Source organism: Mycotypha africana (assembly GCF_025528875.1).
Source record: "Mycotypha africana strain NRRL 2978 chromosome Unknown BDF20scaffold_3, whole genome shotgun sequence".
NCBI classification, from domain to species: Eukaryota; Fungi; Mucoromycota; class Mucoromycetes; order Mucorales; family Mycotyphaceae; genus Mycotypha; species Mycotypha africana.
Genome location: NW_026515727.1, coordinates 714,533 through 733,104, shown reverse-complemented (window position 1 = coordinate 733,104; position 18,572 = coordinate 714,533). Strand labels below are relative to the sequence as shown.

The following is an 18,572-nucleotide window of genomic DNA, read 5'->3' as shown; positions in this document are numbered from 1 at the left end:
GCAAGTAAAACATTTGCTCTTTTTCTTCCATCGAGTTGCTTGAGGACAGCAAAACGCAATGGAAGACAAGCAAGCTTAAGGTTGATAGGATGAAAAATCAAACGGGCACTTGACAAAGTAACGAAAAACACAATATCGTTACAGGGAGCAAACAGGAAGAGCACCTTCATTGTTCGGCAGGAGTGTGTTTTCAACCTTTTCCAAATAGATGTAAAAAATGACGTGTTCACTACATCAATAAGAGTCAGTTCTTTTACTAGGACTCCGTTCTGACCGGCCTTCTTTGTTAAGAGGAATAAGCTTGACTTAATGATAGATAAACCGATGTAGATGATAAGCATTTTTACTACATACAGCAATTATAAAAAAACAGGGGCATTTTGCTCGGTGTTGCTTTTAATCGCAAACTGTTTTTCGCAGTGATTTATTCCAAGAATGCAGTTCGAAATGTTCAGAAGAATAGGGTTTTTTATTGCGTAATATTGTAAGGTGTTGGGCGTTTAAAAGTTCAAAAATTCCCTGTGGTGGGGCTAGAAGAAGCATAGCTATTTAGGTGCTAGTTTAGTGGTCAATTCATTTTCTTTCACCCGTTCTCTGAACATGTCAATAAGGCTCTTCACTTTTTCATAAACCATAAATGTGACGGCTTGACCAGGCGCAACTCTCAATAAACGAGGAGTTAAACCTTTGTAGAAAGCAAAAAATCCTTCCTTCCTCATAATTTCGGTGGTAACAGCCTTGAATCTTTCCAAACCACTACCTGGAGCAGAAGATTTTTGGATACGGGTCTTAATAGTATCAATAGGAGCATTGGAAAGAGGGCCCATGGCACCTGACACGCCTCCTAATATCAAGTGCTGGTAAGAAGGAAGTTCAGGCACATCTTGAATTCTTTTGGCCACTTTCTTCATCTCTTGATATGCTGTGAAGTTCGCAGCCTGATTGGTAGCTAATGTTATTTATGAGTCTTGAGGTTAATCTTATCTGCATATTATTTTCGTTGTACACAGTAGTTATTCCCTCGTTTTATGCTTAGTGCAATACCTTGTCTGAGAGCAGTTAAGGTAACACCTTTATACAATGCTCGGATCCCCTCCTCCTTTATGATGGTATAAGCCGCATGTGGTGCGTTACGGTATTTGGGTATATCCAAAGGATCGGCCATGGAATGACGTTGAGCCTTAAAAATGAATAAACAAATAAGTAAGTCCCACTTATGTACTTGATTGATGACCTGTTAAAGCTGTATCTCTTTTTTCTTTCAATTTTACCTGCAAGCGGATTTTGATGAGATCCATAGGACTAACAACCAGAACAGCTTCTGTTGTACCAGCAGCAAGGCCAGCTACATGGACACAATCAATATTATTAGTCGTCCCTCCTTTAACCTGTTGATCGTTCAATATATTTTCTCCAAAAAGATTAACTCACCAAAAAATACGGCAGAGGTACTGACATTGCCCTTGTCATCAGCCATCCATGACTTATAAAGCTCAAAAGACGAGAAGCGAATAGCCATCTTAGGCACAATACCTGATACAACAGCACCTAAACCTTTATACAATGCCCAGAATGATTCATTTCGAACAATTCTAGCACCCACTCCAAGAAATCCAAGTCTTTGTCCCTATTTTAAATTGATATTGTTGATATACATTCAATGTAAGACTATTCAGCCGAACTATACGTACGTTTGCGTTTCTATAACCTGACTTTGACAACTGCATTCTGACTTTGATGGTGTCGAGAGGATGGCAAGTACATGCCTCCATAAAACCAGCAGCACCACCAGCAACAAGATGAGTGAGTAAGGGTGTCTTTTTGCCGTTGTTGTTATTACGAGCCATGACTATACTAGCTTCTCAATAAATATAGGTATTGAGTAAATGTGATAAATTAAAAAAAAAGAAAGGAGAGGTATCGTTCCTTTTCGTTATTTATAAGTGAATAAACATGTGGTGCTGATCGCCAAGACTGAGGCACATCTTAAGATATGCAGGGATTGTCTATCAGACATAACATTAGCGTAAAGGTATGCATAGTTCAAGCAATCAACTCTTCTACGTAAGGCTTTTTTTTTTTGCCTTTAGATAGCGATGCAAAAAGAACAGAACACCAAATTGTTCATTTGATATGAGTATATATATATTCGATCATGAACCTTTCAAGCTCGTATTGATCATTAGATTTTTCTAATTTCTTAAATAGTGGGGTGCTAAGTAATGTATGATTTGTTTACAATAAGGAAGCGGTATAAACACTAATCACTACTAATAAAAAAGACTGCATTCTTGCTAATCATAATATGAATAATGTGCACTTGGCGATTCTGAGGTCTCTGCATGTTTTAGAACGATCTAGTCGAATATATTACTGTGTTTTTTTATGTAGCACAAAGCATTCTTGTCATGTGCAACTTAATATATCAAACTAGTAACTCTGTCATTAGATTTTCTCCCTATCTCTTCTTGACAATTTGTAATCAGTATGTGCAGTGCCATTACACTGCCATCGGCTCATCTGCGAATCCTTTTCCCTCAACTGTTGACTTTGTCAAAGTCAGATCCCCGGCGTACAAAAGCTCCAAAAGCTATGACTGATTCGGCAGCCTTAGATTTTGAGTTATATACCTGTTTCGCTCTTTTGCTTAGAGATTTCGTACATCCTTGGTACAAGTTAATGACAACCGATGACGACCTAACCAACGAAATATTGGATATATTGATCGTCTTAGCTCAAAAATGCGAGAAAAGGTGCAAAGAGGTAATAGTGGCAAACCATATCATTATTATCCTTTTCTCTTGACATTTGATCTTACACCTTCCCCTAATAAAAAGACTGACTGGACTGAGCTAACATTATGTGATATACCAAAATTATTGACGATGCACTTTCAAGACTTTCAACTGGCAAAAACACGTTTACACATGGATCATGGTAGTGGCTCTGATAGTTTAAGTAGCTTATTCCACGGTATACAGCCACATTTTGCTCTACAATCTTCTTATAGCGGCAAGACTAACAGTGGTAGTCAAGAACGACAATACTTGGCAGTACTGACTGAAAGTATGCTGAGGATTTTACTGCGACCCAAGGATTATAAAAGTAGTTGTCTACGGCAACTCTTAAGAGATATCATTTCAAATCTTGTTCTGTATAATATGATTGAAGTATTAGCAGATCCGTACACAATTCATACAATTATTTGTAAGGTAAACACAGGCTAACCATATGGCGTGAGAGGGTGAATATTAAATTTTCAAACAGGAGCTTAAGAAACTCATACCTTAGCTTTTAGGGTCCCATGAACAAACTCTAGATAAATTAGAGGCAGATGGACAGTTCGCAGAGACATATTTCAGTGCTTTCACGAGAGGACAGATGCCACCATCAGTTGGAAATAATAATCTGAGCAGCAAAAATAAGGCTGTAGAAGTAGAAAGGCAAGAATATACAGAGAGTCTAGCAGAACAAATGCAACGCTTGCAGGAAGAGTACCGTAAAAAGCGGCATGATGAAAGCAGTATTTCTCCATCATCGGAAGACAGCACTGATCTATTGGATGGGCAGCGCAGTAAAGATGTAGCTTCAAAACGAAGCTTTTCTTTGCGTTACATTACATTACAGGTGATTCTAGCCCCTCTACGTTCATTTTGGATATATATTTTGGGTTTGGTAACTCAATCTCAAGAGCAATATCAGAAAGTTAACAGACATGAAAAACGTACTCGCAGAACTGGTCTTTGTGAACCAACAATGGAGTTTATGTATACTGCTTTTCATATACAATATAGACCAGCTATACATTGGATATGGCAGATGCTGGCTATGTTTATCTGGCCATTAGTCCGTGTCTTTGGCGGCAGCTTGCTGTTGGACAAGTTTTTGGAGCAAACAATTCTGCATATTCTAAGTGAAAATCACATAGTATTTTATTTGCGAGCGGGCAGGGAATTGCTGTGGCCAAATGGGAGTTTTATGCAGAAGAGTGATGCACCAACTCCCCTTCAGCGAGAACAGATGCGAGTGAGAGCCGAACGACTTCTCACAGTATCGATACCAGGTATATGAAATCAAAACCATACGAAAAGCATCAATGAAAGAAGTTAAAAGCCTAACAAACTTTTTTTTTTGGATTCTACAGCTAAACTCCTCACCATCATATTTGAAACGAATGATTTCAATGAGTTACAGAACCATATGCACCACACTCTAGAAGCACTCCAATATAAGCAAATCAATAAGCACTTGTTATACCTTCTCGTTGATCTTATTTTGTCAAAGATTTTTCCAGAATTGACCAACGATGTACTTGTGTGATATGTCTCAGTCCAATTGACCCAAACTATTTATGCAACAGGATATGATATATTTTGCGTTATGAGACCATCATGTTAGGCTGTAATGACATTTTCCTTTTTCTGTAACGCATAGTACTGCAAACAGTTTACCTACGTAGACGAATTTTACCTAAACAACAACTTCCATAGCTCAATGCGTGTCAATAGAGTTTATGCTTTACAAAGAAAGAGGTATTACGCCAATAGGGTGGCTATACTTAATTGTTGTACCACCTAGCCATTCTGGCTTTCAAAGTGTTCGTTATAAAACTTGTCTTTGAACCTTCAGGAACACATTATTTATTTCTTACCTACTTTTTCGCTATTTTTCTCACATGACCTTGACATACTTTGATGCACTTCCTCGCTCTTACGTTGATGTTGATACATCAAAGGGTGTTGATACGCAACAATTCTTAGAGGCTACCGAAGGTGTCGTCAAACTGTTCGGTGCGTGTGCTAAATAACATTTTTTTAGACCTTTACAGGCTTTGATTGACAAATCTTTATAGACTTACTAGGGTCAACCGCTTTTGCAGCCGTCCAAAAAGATATGAATGGCAATATTAAGGTAAGCTGTTGGCAGTTGGATATCAAAGGATTGGGTTTTTAATATTGTGACAGAAAATTAGAGATCGCCTTTTAGCTAACCCTGCCGCTAATGCCAATTTGCAAGATTTATTGGCAAACGAGAGCTCAGAGAAAAAGAGAGTTGCTACAGAGGGATTATTATGGTTAACAAGGTAGAGTGTGAAATTGGTAACTTTCTGAGGAGGTCAACTGCAGAATCTTAAACCTCTCATCATTCGGCCAAAAATAGAGGGTTAGATTTCACTGCACAAGCCTTGAGGCGCAGTCTTAACAATACTTCAGAAGAATTGAATGTCTCATTCACGAAGGCTTACGAGGAAACACTAAAAAAGCATCACAACATGTTTGTTCGTCCAGTTTTCGCCGTAAGTCATAACAATCTGACTTTTGAATAAATAAGTACAACTGGTAGTAATAGCTTTATTTTCCATGTTCTAATAGCTTGCCATGAAGGCCTGCCCATACCGACAAGCCTTCTACGAAAAACTTGGCGTTGTAACTGAAGCTGCTAGAGAACAAATGGAAACTTGGCTCAAAGCTCTTGAAAGCATCATTACTATCATCCAAAAGGTTTTTGAAGAAAACCCTGCCTACATTAAGGGTATGTGAACAAAATCTTGTTAAGCGTTTAACCTTCCAAAACCGATTTTGGCGTTGAAAAATATAAAAGGCTGGAAATACATAAAAAAACAATGATAGTCTAATAGCCAAGTATATAGTATGGTATCTCAACGCTGCCCTTTTATTTACAATTATTTCCTTCCGTTTCGACTTTTAACATTGTCATTACAAGAAAAACAATAGCATAATATCGCAACAGAGCTTTAGTCCTTTTTAATGCCATATTGTTTCTTGTATTCCTTCATAAGCTTCAGTTCATTCTCATAGGTTCCCTTTTCTTCCATGTATTCCATAATATGATCCATGGAGATGATGGCACGAACCTGAACATTATTTTTTGCTTCGACAGCTTGAATAGCGCTCTTACCGCTACCATCGGGAGCAACTTCGGCACGATCCACGGCTACCAAAACACCTTTCAATTCGGCGTTGTTTCGTCTGATAATCTCAATAGATTCATTTATAGCGGTACCAGCGGTAATTACATCGTCAACCACAACGATTTTTCCTTTTAAAGGAGTGCCTACGATGTCACCACCTTCACCGTGATCCTTCTTTTCTTTACGGTTGAAAGCAAAAGGAGCCTCTTTATTGAAATTGCTGGAAAGAGAAAGGGCCGTGGCGCAAACAAGTGGGATACCCTTATAAGCGGGGCCAAAAAGAACATCATACTCAAAACCAGCATCTTCAAGGGCAGCAGCATAGAAGGAACCAATGGCGCCTAAAGACTTGCCACTGTTGAACAAGCCAGCGTTGAAGAAATAAGGCGATATACGACCAGATTTTAGCTGGAAAGATCCAAACTTCAATACTTCGTTCTTTAAGGCGAACTCTATAAATTCACGTTGATAGGCTTTCATAAAGCGATAATGCTATTGTTTGTGGGGAATGCTAAAAGAAGAAAAGGAAGAAAATTCAAATCCAATCAAACAGAAATGTCAGTTTTATAGGAAAAGTAGTCTGGTATCTTTTTGACTGTTGTTTGTACAGGGTTTCCGAAAAGTAATATCGCAGCTAGTAGAAATCAATGTCGCAAGCCAATCAATGTCGCTTGGCAACAAAATTAATGTCACATGCTCTAAAATTAAAGTCGCGTTTTTTTTGAAAATCTTGTCGCTAAGTAATTGAAAAAGTTCAAACGCTTGGCACTCGAGAAAATATAAATATTATAGGACACCAGCATTTTTATTTTTTTATTTTTTCTAACAACTTTACAATCAAAACTATACATAAAATAAATTCAAGATTAATCAAAATAATTATTTGTTGCTGCAATGGGGCTTTTAGAGCGACTACTTGGTGATACATAAACGTCTATCACTTGGGAGCGGGATTGCAAGCATGAAATCATATTTTTAATAATTGCTTTTAATTCATTGTCTGATATGTTGGTGGGACTTTTTCTTGCATAACCAATCACATCAAAACCATCCATCTTGAGACTTTTTATATATTCTTCATAACGATACTGGTAATTGCTGATGTTTTGTGCTAAAAAGGCTTTATTTATTATGTCAGTGCACAGATTCCTTCAGCCAATAAATTATATTAACACCAGATTACCTCTGTCCTCGGGTTTCATCACATAAAGAATCTTTCGCTCAACCCATCCTTCTTAGCTTCTCTTTCTTGTTATGTCCGCCTTCAAATAACGCGCCTTGATTTTTTTTTGGCAAAGTTTGTAAAAGTTCCAAGGTTATTATTTTTGTATAAAGTGGGATACTGACGCGTTATCTGGAATACTTGTTCCGAAGACAGCTCGCTACGTTCGTAAACATTTTCATTACAAGGGTCTATCGACAGGAAGACGTTGTCAACAAATTCCTTTAGCTGAGATTCGCAATCTAAAAGAGATTATTGTTAATGAATTATAACAACGAGCAAATAAAAAGCATAGGTGTCTGATACTAACGTATAACTTGATTGTTGACTTCTGTTACGTCGTTCTCTTTAGTAATCGTGGAGGAGCAGGAACTTTCTGTCGAGCGACGGTATTTCTTGTAACGAAATGGAAAGTATCTTGCTCGCCCAGCCGACACTAGTGTGATCTTTGTAGTTGTTTTATGTTTAGTGAACGCGACTTATAACTTTGATTTAAACTGGAAGGTGAAATGAGTCTCCTTTAGTCCTTTTATTATACACTCAAAATCAGAGAGGGAAGCGTTCATAGCGAACTGAAAGTTTGTATTGACAACAAAAGAAAGAAGGAAAGGAAAGAGGTACAAAAAAAAAGGAGCTAAATACTCGTTCTTAACCAGTAGGAATGCAGCATTATGTATGCGCATCTTCAGAAATACAAGATGACGTGTACAAGTGTTATTATGATTCTATCGGTAATGTCTAGATGGTAAGTCAGGTTCATCCTTTGGACGTTGCACCGTTTGAATTGATGATTTCTCTAAATTCGGTATTTTAAATGTTTTTAGTTTGTCATTGTTTACTCGACTGTATCTGAATTCATGGTCCTCAGAATCGAATTTGTGGAGTAAAATGACAACTGCCATATAAAGAGGCTTCACCTTCATCTTCTATATGGCTACAATCAGCAGAGGATCGTATTATATACAAATTTATTCAATTTTCTAGTCAGATAAATTTTTAAGAAGTAAAAAGAAAGGCTTGCAATGTTGTAGCATTCCATTATTGCCCTTTGCTTTAATAATAGAAAAACAAAGGAAACCTTTTTCTATTCTATCTATTCTTTAACGAAGCCACTTGCTTTATATGGAACAACCGTTGTAAAACAGCTTTCAAATGTACTGGTTAGTTGTATTACCAGGATTTTACGTGCTTTTTATTTAGATTTTGGATGTCTTCAAATCAATAAGAGGCACAATCACCTTTCCTTTGTTTTTGCCGGTATGCAAATAAGCTACTGCATCAGCAATTTGATCAATGCCTCTCAGACCACCGCTATCAATAAATACTTTAAGTTTGTTTTCCTTCAACATCCGTGTCATAGCAGCCATGTGAGAGGCAAAATGTTCTTTATAATTGGGTAAGAAAAAGCCGGCAACTGTACGAGATGTACCAAGAAGTTTTAAGGTGTTTACATCGTTACCGGTCATACCCTCAGCATCAGTATACGTGGAAACAGTACCAATGACAATTAGTCGACCACGAACAGCAAGACTCTTCAAACATATATCAAAGAAACTACCACCGACACTTTCGAATACAATATCAATACCATGAGGATATTCCTTCTTCATAACTGCTTTAAAGTCTTCTTTCTTATAATTGATAACCCTGTCACAGCCAAGTTGCTAATACAATAAATGCGCGGATATTTACAATTTTTTTAGAGTGTTTTTTTTTTCACCTTTACTACCAATAAAAGGCTTACCTTGAGCATAGCAACTTTATCGTCACTAGAGCAGGTTCCAATAACATGATTACCCGACAACTTTGCTAATTGAACTGCGATCTGACCAGCACCACCTGCAGCTGGTACCATCAAGGAAAGCATGTGAGCTGTTTTCTAGCAAGAATTGAAAATTTTATATGTAATATTTACCAGCTGTAACAAGCACAGTTTCTTTCTTGCTCATACGTCCAGTTTCCGTTAAAGCGATCGAAGCTGTCAAGCCTGAGGTCAATAGACCGAGCAGTTCGGGCCTTGCATTCTAGTAACAATGCAAATAGCATTAATAGATACTGAATAAAATGTATTGTTCAAAATCTTCTACACTCACAGGAACAGGAATAACTGCGTGATGAGGAATTTCAAAATACTCGGCAAAAGCGCCATATTGACTATACACGACGAAGGTACCAATTTTTTCGGAAGGAACATTTGAACCAACGGCTACAATTTCTCCAAGTGCTTCGAACCCGACATCGAAAGGTCTAATTTATCGATTAGCCTGCTTTAATTAAAAGTCTAATACGAAGCATTGTCTTTCTTTTGTATGACTCACGGTTTTATGTCGCGAATATATTTAGCGTTAGTAAAGTTGACATCGGATGCATTGATACCCACGTAGTAGTTTTTGACGATTATATTGTTTGACTTTAAATGGGCCAAGAAGTCTTGGTAGTGGACAGTTACAACTTTTGTTACTTTGCGAAAGTCATTGCCGACTTCAACCGCTTGGATTTTACGAAATACTAATGGATTACTAACATATAAAATTAGCCCATTGAATTGATTGTATCATATATACAGAGACTCATCGACTAAATTTTTTACTATACATATCGCTCATTTTTCAGCTTTTCATTACAGAAAGAAGTAATTGTTGACTGTTGAGCCAAGGTATTTATTTACAGAGCGCTTATTGAATTATGATGATTGCTTTGTCATTTGTATTACTTGATAAGAATAAAATTAATTGATAGTGCTCATACCTGGCATTTCAGAGTATGTTAATTGATTAGACTTTTCCAAATAGTATACGATTGTCGTTACCTCTACGGTAAAATCAAGAGTATAAGGTATTGGATTAAGCATCTAAACTGTCATATTATGTAATAAAAGCTTCGTTTAAACGTAGTAGGACGATGCTTCAGTTACGCAAATTCTACATGTACAAGCAAATGTAATATTAAATTTGGTCAGGCACGCAGAAAAAATTCAAGTTCTAGCTTTCTTCTTCACTTCTTTTATATGAAATATAATTTTCCATAGGAGTAAAGGACCTGTTTCTCTTGAATGTCTAAGAAAATAAAGAAAAACTTTTCAATTAAGACCAGACAGCCTACTGATGCCCAGATTTTCGCTGGTGATGATGAGTATACTCGGGTCATTGACGGAATCAAGAAGATCTATAAACAAAAAATTAAGCCTGTCGAAGTAACGTATAATTTTGAAGGTACTTATTTTTATATACTTCTCATAAAATCGAAAATCGCTGTATGACGTTTACTTTAACATTCCCTTCTTTTTTGTTAAAGGATTCCATTCTGCCCCTTTAACTGATTCAGACATTGAAGCCAAACCTATCGTACTTTTAATTGGTCAATACTCCACTGTAAGTGAAAGATGCAGGGCGAACGCTTTTGATAGACCACTCTATTGAAACATTTATCCGTATGCCAGGGTAAAACCACTTTTATTCGTTACTTACTGGATAAGCCATATCCTGGTGAGCATATTGGTGTAGAACCTACTACTGACAGATTTGTCGCTGTCATGCATAATTCTGAAGAACGAGTCATACCAGGAAATGCTGCAGCTGTCAATCAAGAACTGCCCTTCCAAGGTTTAAACCGTTTCGGTCAAGCGTTCTTATCCAGATTCCAGGTAAAAGGGTTGTGGAACCATGATTTTGTTTAAGCCAAAGTAGGAAAGAAAGGTAGCATTAATGCTTACCTGTAAAGTCATCACATCTTAACAATCATGTACTTTTAACGATAAAAAGGTCTCGCAGAGCAACTCAGCAGCACTGGAAAATATGACAATCATTGATACACCTGGTATTTTAGCAGGTGATAAACAACTTATTGAGAGAGGCTATGACTTTACTCAAATAATTGAATGGTTTGCAGAACGAGCGGATCTTATTTTACTAATGTTTGATTCACACAAATTGGATATCTCCAATGAATTTAAAATGGCTATTCACAGCTTAAAAGGCCAAGAAGAGAAAGTTCGCGTAGTGCTGAATAAAAGTGATATGGTTAGCCAGCAACAATTGATGCGCGTGTACGGTGCGATGATGTGGTCCCTTGGTAAGGTAGTACAAACGCCGGAAGTTATGCGGGTGTACTTGAGTTCGTTCTGGACAGAAAAACCACCCAATAGTTTTGAAGATTGCCGAGAATTGATAGATGCAGAATCCAAAGATTTGCTAAAAGACCTTAAGGAACTAAGACGCAATGCTGCAATACGTAAGATTAACGAGATAGTAAAGAGGGCACGATTGGCACGTGTACATGCGTTGATTATCAGTCATTTGAAGAAGGAAATGCCATCCATGTTTGGAAAAAAGAAAAAGCAAGAAGCACTACTGAAGAACTTGGGAGCAGAGTTCACTAAAATACAGCACAAGTATCACTTGGCACAAAGTGATTTTCCCAATCCTGAACGGTTCAGGCAGAATTTAGCACTTTATGATTTGGATAAATTGAAATCATTGAAAGAAGACCTAATGGACAGAATTGAAGAAGCGCTATCTAATGACTTCCCGCGTCTCATGTCACAGTTGCCCAACATGAATCCAGAACTGGAACATACAGAAAGGAATCCCTTCCAAACCGATATAATGGATAGCGAATTTCCACCACCTTCTTATTGGCATTTTGATTCTGTAGAAAAACATCGCTATGCGCCTCAATTTCAACAGCTTCGACCACGCGACGGTAAAGTGTCAGGCGCAGATATAAAGCCCATACTGATGGAAAGCGGGCTGCGTACAGATCAATTGGCCCAGGTATGGCGGTTAGCTGACTTTGATAATGATGGATACATGGATCTAGATGAATTCTGCATTGCTATGCATTTGATAAAGGCTGTACATAGTGGAGCTGAATTACCTGAAAAGTTGCCCTTGAGTCTGATGCCTAACAAAAAAATTTGAGCGTTATCCACCTCTTTAACAGATTCTAGCGTTCCGCTTAATTCCAAGAATATCAAATTTTTATTGATTACATTATTTTAATGCTTAAAATGATAAATAGATTACAAACCAATATCGTGAAGCGATATAATAGTATGATAGAGGTGATATATGATACTTTATGTCAAAACTGTATGCCATATGTTATGATATAGATGCTAAAAAATGCCACATGCAAAGTGAAATCTGGACATCTATGAGATAGCAACCAACCATGCAATGACAAAATAGAATAAAAATATAGGGTAAACCTGTCCAAAACAAACGCGTCAATAAATCATTTAAAATCAAATATTTTTTTTACAGTAGACTAAACAATGAACTTACGGCTAATCCACGTCTTTTTGCTAAATGTGCTTTTGATTCAGATAAAAAGCCAATCGAAGCTGCGCCAGAGGAGATACAAACGGTTAAACTTCTTGCTACCATACTAACATACTTACAAAATATGCTTACCCCAAGTGGACCATAAACCTGCAATAGCAGAGGCTGGAATTCTGTACCACATGATATCAACCCATACCCCTATGAATGCAGCCAAGACTAATGGGAATAAACAATATCCCATAATACATATTGACTGGAAGAGTGACCTATTCCGAAGAGAGCCGTTTTTGATTAGTATTCTGCCAAGCCCCTAATTCTTTTCGACAGATAATGCTTACACATAGCCTCCGAGTAACTTAGCATTGATAGTAACAACAATTGCACCCACCCAAACCAATACGAATATACCTGTAAAGATTGGCACTGACTGGCTCGCAGGTACGCTAGAACTCAACATACTAATATACAGTCAGAATCATTCATACCTTTATGGTATTTGTCATCTTTCAAATAAATCCATACATTGCCAAGTCTAGGCATAATAAAAGAGGACCCCACAAATCCCAGTCTTTTAATACACTCGTTTCGCCTTTGGGATGTAGTACTTGGTGCAGTTTTCTACCTATCTGCTTCAAATCACGATACTATGTGTGAATTCAGTCATTTTTGTATTTAGTATGTCTAAACAATCTTTTACAGTTATTTCGCATATAAACCTTACAATTGTAACCGATATAGGCTCGTCTAAAGTACTCTCACCACTATACGCTGCTTGATATGTTGATTGTTTTTGTTGTCTTTGCTCGTGTTGTTGCTGATGCTGTAAAATAGATCCACTTACTGCTACGGATGGATCAGCAAAGGGGCTTACTGAAGGGACTGGCTGTAATATAGTATGTTGAGTTGATGTCCTGGAGAAACTACCAGCATCAGCAAACGGATTACTTAACTCTCTTTTAGAAGAGGTCGAAGGTTGTTGATCGATAATCACATCGGGTTCAATAGTAGCGTTGCGTTCGTAAAAGGCATACTCATATTTGGAAACAAACGGGTTCTCATTCGATGGAGAGAATTGTTGTTGCTCTGACATGCTGATGCGTGAAACTATTGAGGAACTAAGTCAATTGACAATTGCCCTTATTCAGTTCAGGAATGCTGCTTCGTTTTTAATTAAAGCCCGCTGGTTTTACATGAATAAACTCTATTTTGAGAAGCAGAGACATGTACGTTTAAACATAGATTTTATTACCTAATATTATTTTTTTACTTTTTCTTAAAGCCCAATGGACACGAGATATTAAAGCTTATCTAAATTGCCCGGGGCAGCTCCAAAGGCTGAAAAGAATCTAAAAACCCCTTAGGGCTCAAGGGTAAAAAGGATTATGTACTAAAGGATTATGGGAGGGGAAGAGGGTAACCAGTCGAGCAATAGATGCCCTAACCGAGGAGTGGTAGGCGGCTCTCGAGAGTGGTGTAAGTAGTCGAGTTCAAACAAAATGTGACAAAGTGCTGGCCATAGAAAATGCCAGTTTTGTATTTGGGATGGTTGATCGGATGTGTAGGAAGACGGTTGAGGACATAGGATATGGGATCACAGACTGATGTGGGGAGTCGTAGGCGGTTCAGAGACATGTACAGTAATTTGCGTTGAAAAACCAAGAATTTTTTTAGTGCGTTCAAACATTTTCCGGCCAATCAATTTTTGCCCAATTTTTATAAGTCTATTCAAGCATCTTTATCTTGATTAATAGAAACCAAAAAACATGATAATAAACAAGTTAATTTGTAAAGTATTCGAGTTTTCGTAAGTCACAGGAGTTACCTTTGCCAAAATAATGTCTCAAAAGAAAAAATCAAAGTGTCGTGCTGTAAAAATAAACCAAGTTCAATGAAAATTGAACCGGCTTCAATGAAAAAATGAACCAGGTTCAGTAAATCAGTTAACCTGCTTTTTCATCCTAGCACATAATGAGTATAACTCGTGATCAAGCTGTTTGCAGGTTTTTCTGTGAAGACTATAGCAAGGAAATGCAGCAAGATTGTCTAAAAAAGGATCGAAGAACTAGGCACTTCCGACGTGTATTATGGAAATGGTTATAAATGACCTGTTCTGGTGCATTTGAGCGTTATTCGGAACGATCCAATAACTTTTAAACGTTATTTAAGTGAATACTCAATGTGGACCTTGAGGATAAAGCAGAAGCAAAAGCTGAACTTAATAAGCACTGAAAGATACATGATATTCCTCATATTTTGACGCTAAAATTTTAATTTAGTTACAGAACGACAAGTAATCATTCTAAATGAGGTTTGCAAAACTACAAATCCTGAAAATGACGCTCTCTATTCTATGCAACAAATTGCAACTAAAGAAGTCTATGAATCGGTTATTTCAAAAGCTGAATTCATGAGCAAGAAATCTGAACTAGAATTTGCAAGTTGGTGTTCCAAAAGAAAGGTTAATTTTATTGGTATGCCACACGCTAGGAAGAGGCGTAGAGGATTGAACCTTCGCTTCAGGACACTTTTTGTAATGAAACATGAATTTAGATGTAACACACTATTGTAGTTTCTGAGAAGTACCATTACTTATTCTCTATTGATGGAGGGCAGTCTAAAATCCATCACTACAGCTATTCCACACAATCAAAATTACATTAGCTCTTTTAAAAAACAAGGTTACAGCATCTAGAAAGTCCGTTGGTATTAATGATGACAATAATAGAAAAAGTCTTTTAAATGGTATGGTGTGTCGTATGTGAGGGTAGATGTTATACAAATATAAAAGATTATAATTCACTTTATGAAGGATAAAAATGAATTATACAATATTACAAACCAGAAATAATTAGAAACTACATAAACTCTAATATTTTGAGTACCGTGAATTAAGTGTTGTGTTTAGTTGACAGCATCATATGAGATGTGGAGAACTCGTATACAAATTATACAAGATCCTCACACCTCATTACTGCTGAATAGAATAAGTGATGATTCTTATACGAGATTAGCTACCTCGTATAAGGCTGAACAGGTTGTCATTTAGGATATATAGTTTACTTATTTTACTGTAATACTTTAATATCATAGGATATATAGTAGAATAATATATAGACATGCAGGATATATTGATTCAATACCAAGGTATAACAGGTTATAAATACTATTCTCTGCCTTCGGCATAAAGAATTATTGCGAGATAAGAGGCTGTGATCATCCGTTACAATAACTGTTCACTCAACTCAAACACGCACGCGCGAATACCATTTTCTTAATACTATCTTTCTGCAAGCAGTGGTACATAATGGTTAGCACGGGAAAATAAGTTATTTGCATGATCACTAGATCAAGCCATGGATACATTTACAAGTCCAGCCGCACCGGCTAGATGCGTAGACTCCCTAAAGGAGAATTCTATTCTTTTACGGTTCAGAGGACGTACGTCTTCTTTGAGTAGAATAACTCAACTGTTAGTTTCTAGGTTCCGCAATATGAAGAAGATATTTAAATTTTTGCAGTAGATATTTTTCTTGTCTTTGAAGTTAATTTGATTTCAAAATAAAGACCTACTAGTTTGATATCGTTAAACTTTTTATTGTTTTAACTAAGTGATACTTTACTCCCCAGTCGTCAAATACCACATGGTGCAGTGCTTGAAAGAAAGATCGCTATGTGACATGGTCTTCGTGTCATGCTCTTGTTCGGCCGCCGCTGAACTGGCGTCAAGAGATATGAATGTTAACACTGCTGGTTTGCTAAAAAAATTGATAGGTATAGATGGAAATACCTAATGTAATTGTTAACTTGTGAATGATTATCAACAATAAGACTAATAATAATATTTTTATTAGCGATGCTTTCCTATATAAATTCATCAGAAATAGACATTTGTCTTGTAGTCATAGACTTTGCAGGACTTTCCACGAACGTAAATGATAACACAGACTTTTCAAGTGAGTCAAATTGCATACAAAAAAGTCAGCTTTACTTACACTTTTAACACATCTTCGTTAATATTCACAAAAAATTAAAGACAGTTATCGTTGGCAAATTACTTGATAACAACAAATTCCACGAATTTAAGAGAGAGAGGCTGTGTTGAATGACCCAACAATGTTATCATCTTTTGAATGTAGATCAGCACCAGTTCAAAGATCCAAAAAAGCCTAAAAACTTCACTGTGCCCTATCGTTATACCAAGAGCATTATCCTATTTAAAATTATACTTTTATTGATCTTTTATGACTTCAAAATTCAATGATAATTGTACATGTTAAATAAAATTTTCATATCATTCCCATGCGGACAAAAATTCGAGTTGATCTAGTTGGCCGAGATACTAAATGGCAGTGTCTTGCCATTGCATGTCTCTTCATTTGATGATTTGTAAGGTTTAAAAGTTGTCGGGTCGTTCCGAATAACGCTCAAATGCACCAGAACAGGTCATTTATAACCATTTCCATAATACACGTCGGAAGTGCCTAGTTCTTCGATCCTTTTTTAGACAATCTTGCTGCATTTCCTTGCTATAGTCTTCACAGAAAAACCTGCAAACAGCTTGATCACGAGTTATACTCATTATGTGCTAGGATGAAAAAGCAGGTTAACTGATTTACTGAACCTGGTTCATTTTTTCATTGAAGCCGGTTCAATTTTCATTGAACTTGGTTTATTTTTACAGCACGACACTTTGATTTTTTCTTTTGAGACATTATTTTGGCAAAGGTAACTCCTGTGACTTACGAAAACTCGAATACTTTACAAATTAACTTGTTTATTATCATGTTTTTTGGTTTCTATTAACCAAGATAAAGATGCTTGAATAGATTTAGATTTTTCAACGCAAATTACTGTACAAGCAGCAGAATTAATCGATTTGCCTTCCAAATAGAGTTTTTCCTAGAGTTTCGGTTAGTTCCTCTAGGGTTATTGCTAGCTCCACTTTCATAAAGGGCTCCAATTTTACAATAAGGTAAATATACGAACAATCAAGGCAACAAATATGCTGCATGTTTTGTGGCCTCAGGTAAGTATAGGAGACATTCCCTTTTCGAAAGTTATTAAACAGGTTAAGAATTTCATAACTTACGCGACATAAATCATTGACAAATAGAACCGGTAAATTTGCACTTGTATTGACAATACAATTGGTATTGAATAGAACACTGCGTTTTAAAAGACCCGAGAAAGCAAAATCTGCAAATGTGGATAGTTCAAATATTTGCCGCATTATCATTCTCACAACTTATACTGCATAATATGATCTGCTTTCTATCGTTGCACATGCTAATAGAAAGCCTTCTTACACTTTATTCAGCAATTATTTGCACACTATTTGACAAAAGATTCGTGCGCGAAAAATGAAATTTTACCGATTAAATACGCGTTGAAATGGTGCAAAAACAGAGAAAGTGAATATATAAACAATACAACGCGTTAGTTAAAGGATGCCAAAGCAGCTTTTTTGGCTAGAAGTGTAACTTACATTCAATCCAAACTATACCAAAAAGTGTATCCTGGGTGCACTGGCAGTGACGAGTGCGGAAAAGTAGGGTAAGATTTGTAACGCCGTTAAAGACCCAGGAGCTAGCAGAAAGGACTATGAAGAAGTAGCCTCTGATTAACCTTTGTTTGCTTATGCAGAATAATGAAGAGCCTTACGTGTTTAAGTGGACAAATGTTGCGAACAATATGTTAGCTTCGTAACGGAGCAGAAAAAGGAAGAACTAGAATTATATGCGATACTAGCTTTTATATATTTTTGATGGAGCGATATATTATTACCAGTACGTTATACTCATTGCTCCAGAGCAATGAATAAAAGTAAATAACAAACCTACTTTAAAATCAATATTATATCACATCTTTTGCATTAAAAGAAGAAATCTGCGTTTGATATATCATAAAACTCTAATATCATTATGATACTCTTCTTCATAGGCTCGAGCATTTTGAACACCAACAAAAGCACAAATTTTTTTTTTATCAAAGTTCGTACCATTTATTTAGTTTTGCCACGAATAGATTCAGGAAAACGTGTATAACTGATTTTATAGGTACAAAAAACCAGCCCTGCAAGCATTAACATGCTAAATCGCAATAATCCCCGGAGAATAAAAAAAAATCCTCGCCA

At 36.7% G+C, this 18,572-nt stretch overlaps 7 protein-coding genes across 7 annotated transcripts; 4 read left to right on the top strand and 3 right to left on the bottom strand.

Annotated features, from left to right (window-relative positions):
- Positions 1 to 372: 372 nt before the first annotated feature.
- Positions 373 to 1,962, bottom strand: BDF20DRAFT_858417 (mitochondrial carrier domain-containing protein). The gene is made up of 5 exons (XM_053080408.1): positions 1,692 to 1,962; positions 1,432 to 1,627; positions 1,272 to 1,345; positions 1,045 to 1,180; positions 373 to 949 (listed from the first exon to the last, which is right to left on the bottom strand). Exons 1-5 carry the CDS (start codon positions 1,845 to 1,847, stop codon positions 546 to 548), a joined length of 966 nt encoding a protein of 321 aa, XP_052937982.1. The 5' UTR covers positions 1,848 to 1,962; the 3' UTR covers positions 373 to 545.
- Positions 1,963 to 2,592: 630 nt separating this feature from the next.
- On the top strand, positions 2,593 to 4,320 carry BDF20DRAFT_911320 (PXA domain-containing protein; the record flags this gene model as incomplete). The annotated part of the gene is made up of 4 exons (XM_053083806.1): positions 2,593 to 2,763; positions 2,838 to 3,212; positions 3,292 to 4,063; positions 4,145 to 4,320. The coding sequence occupies 4 exons, from the start codon at positions 2,593 to 2,595 to the stop codon at positions 4,318 to 4,320; spliced, it is 1,494 nt and encodes a 497-aa protein (XP_052937981.1).
- A 355-nt stretch (positions 4,321 to 4,675) lies between these two features.
- Positions 4,676 to 5,540, top strand: BDF20DRAFT_905229 (glycolipid transfer protein domain-containing protein; the record flags this gene model as incomplete). The annotated part of the gene is made up of 5 exons (XM_053083133.1): positions 4,676 to 4,790; positions 4,853 to 4,911; positions 4,965 to 5,083; positions 5,197 to 5,296; positions 5,373 to 5,540. 5 exons carry the CDS (start codon positions 4,676 to 4,678, stop codon positions 5,538 to 5,540), a joined length of 561 nt encoding a protein of 186 aa, XP_052937980.1.
- Positions 5,541 to 5,755: 215 nt separating this feature from the next.
- Positions 5,756 to 9,838, bottom strand: BDF20DRAFT_971430 (orotate phosphoribosyltransferase; the record flags this gene model as incomplete). The annotated part of the gene is made up of 9 exons (XM_053085028.1): positions 9,750 to 9,838; positions 9,473 to 9,673; positions 9,248 to 9,401; positions 9,070 to 9,178; positions 8,899 to 8,999; positions 8,732 to 8,818; positions 8,461 to 8,686; positions 7,999 to 8,003; positions 5,756 to 6,424 (listed from the first exon to the last, which is right to left on the bottom strand). The coding sequence occupies exons 1-9, from the start codon at positions 9,758 to 9,760 to the stop codon at positions 5,756 to 5,758; spliced, it is 1,563 nt and encodes a 520-aa protein (XP_052937979.1). The 5' UTR covers positions 9,761 to 9,838.
- Positions 9,839 to 10,206: 368 nt separating this feature from the next.
- BDF20DRAFT_905226 (P-loop containing nucleoside triphosphate hydrolase protein) lies at positions 10,207 to 12,073 on the top strand (the record flags this gene model as incomplete). The annotated part of the gene is made up of 4 exons (XM_053083132.1): positions 10,207 to 10,366; positions 10,449 to 10,525; positions 10,594 to 10,797; positions 10,916 to 12,073. 4 exons carry the CDS (start codon positions 10,207 to 10,209, stop codon positions 12,071 to 12,073), a joined length of 1,599 nt encoding a protein of 532 aa, XP_052937978.1.
- Positions 12,074 to 12,189: 116 nt separating this feature from the next.
- On the bottom strand, positions 12,190 to 13,661 carry BDF20DRAFT_369905 (uncharacterized protein). Its single transcript, XM_053075296.1, has 6 exons — positions 13,161 to 13,661; positions 12,962 to 13,083; positions 12,778 to 12,897; positions 12,569 to 12,705; positions 12,440 to 12,498; positions 12,190 to 12,363 (listed from the first exon to the last, which is right to left on the bottom strand). The coding sequence occupies exons 1-6, from the start codon at positions 13,527 to 13,529 to the stop codon at positions 12,307 to 12,309; spliced, it is 864 nt and encodes a 287-aa protein (XP_052937977.1). The 5' UTR covers positions 13,530 to 13,661; the 3' UTR covers positions 12,190 to 12,306.
- Positions 13,662 to 16,008: 2,347 nt separating this feature from the next.
- Positions 16,009 to 16,597, top strand: BDF20DRAFT_934379 (uncharacterized protein). The gene is made up of 3 exons (XM_053084754.1): positions 16,009 to 16,210; positions 16,291 to 16,416; positions 16,477 to 16,597. Exons 1-3 carry the CDS (start codon positions 16,081 to 16,083, stop codon positions 16,539 to 16,541), a joined length of 321 nt encoding a protein of 106 aa, XP_052937976.1. The 5' UTR covers positions 16,009 to 16,080; the 3' UTR covers positions 16,542 to 16,597.
- The last annotated feature ends 1,975 nt before the right edge of the window (positions 16,598 to 18,572 follow it).

What these genes read in the sequence shown, in the direction of transcription:
- BDF20DRAFT_369905 (XM_053075296.1), bottom strand. Translation starts at nt 13,529, where the DNA reads ATGTCAGAGCAACAACAATTCTCTCCATCGAATGAGAACCCGTTTGTT. An exon ending in AAGTTACTCGGAGGCTATGT is followed by an intron (nt 12,706 to 12,777) that starts GTAAGCATTATC and finishes TCTTCGGAATAG; the next exon opens with GTCACTCTTCCAGTCAATAT. An exon ending in AGGTTTATGGTCCACTTGGG is followed by an intron (nt 12,499 to 12,568) that starts GTAAGCATATTT and finishes CCTCTGGCGCAG; the next exon opens with CTTCGATTGGCTTTTTATCT.
- BDF20DRAFT_934379 (XM_053084754.1), top strand. Translation starts at nt 16,081, where the DNA reads ATGGTGCAGTGCTTGAAAGAAAGATCGCTATGTGACATGGTCTTCGTG. An exon ending in TTTGCTAAAAAAATTGATAG is followed by an intron (nt 16,211 to 16,290) that starts GTATAGATGGAA and finishes TATTTTTATTAG; the next exon opens with CGATGCTTTCCTATATAAAT. An exon ending in GTCAAATTGCATACAAAAAA is followed by an intron (nt 16,417 to 16,476) that starts GTCAGCTTTACT and finishes AATTAAAGACAG; the next exon opens with TTATCGTTGGCAAATTACTT.
- BDF20DRAFT_858417 (XM_053080408.1), bottom strand. Translation starts at nt 1,847, where the DNA reads ATGGCTCGTAATAACAACAACGGCAAAAAGACACCCTTACTCACTCAT. An exon ending in TACCTCTGCCGTATTTTTTG is followed by an intron (nt 1,346 to 1,431) that starts GTGAGTTAATCT and finishes GTGTCCATGTAG; the next exon opens with CTGGCCTTGCTGCTGGTACA. An exon ending in CTTAACTGCTCTCAGACAAG is followed by an intron (nt 950 to 1,044) that starts GTATTGCACTAA and finishes AAATAACATTAG; the next exon opens with CTACCAATCAGGCTGCGAAC.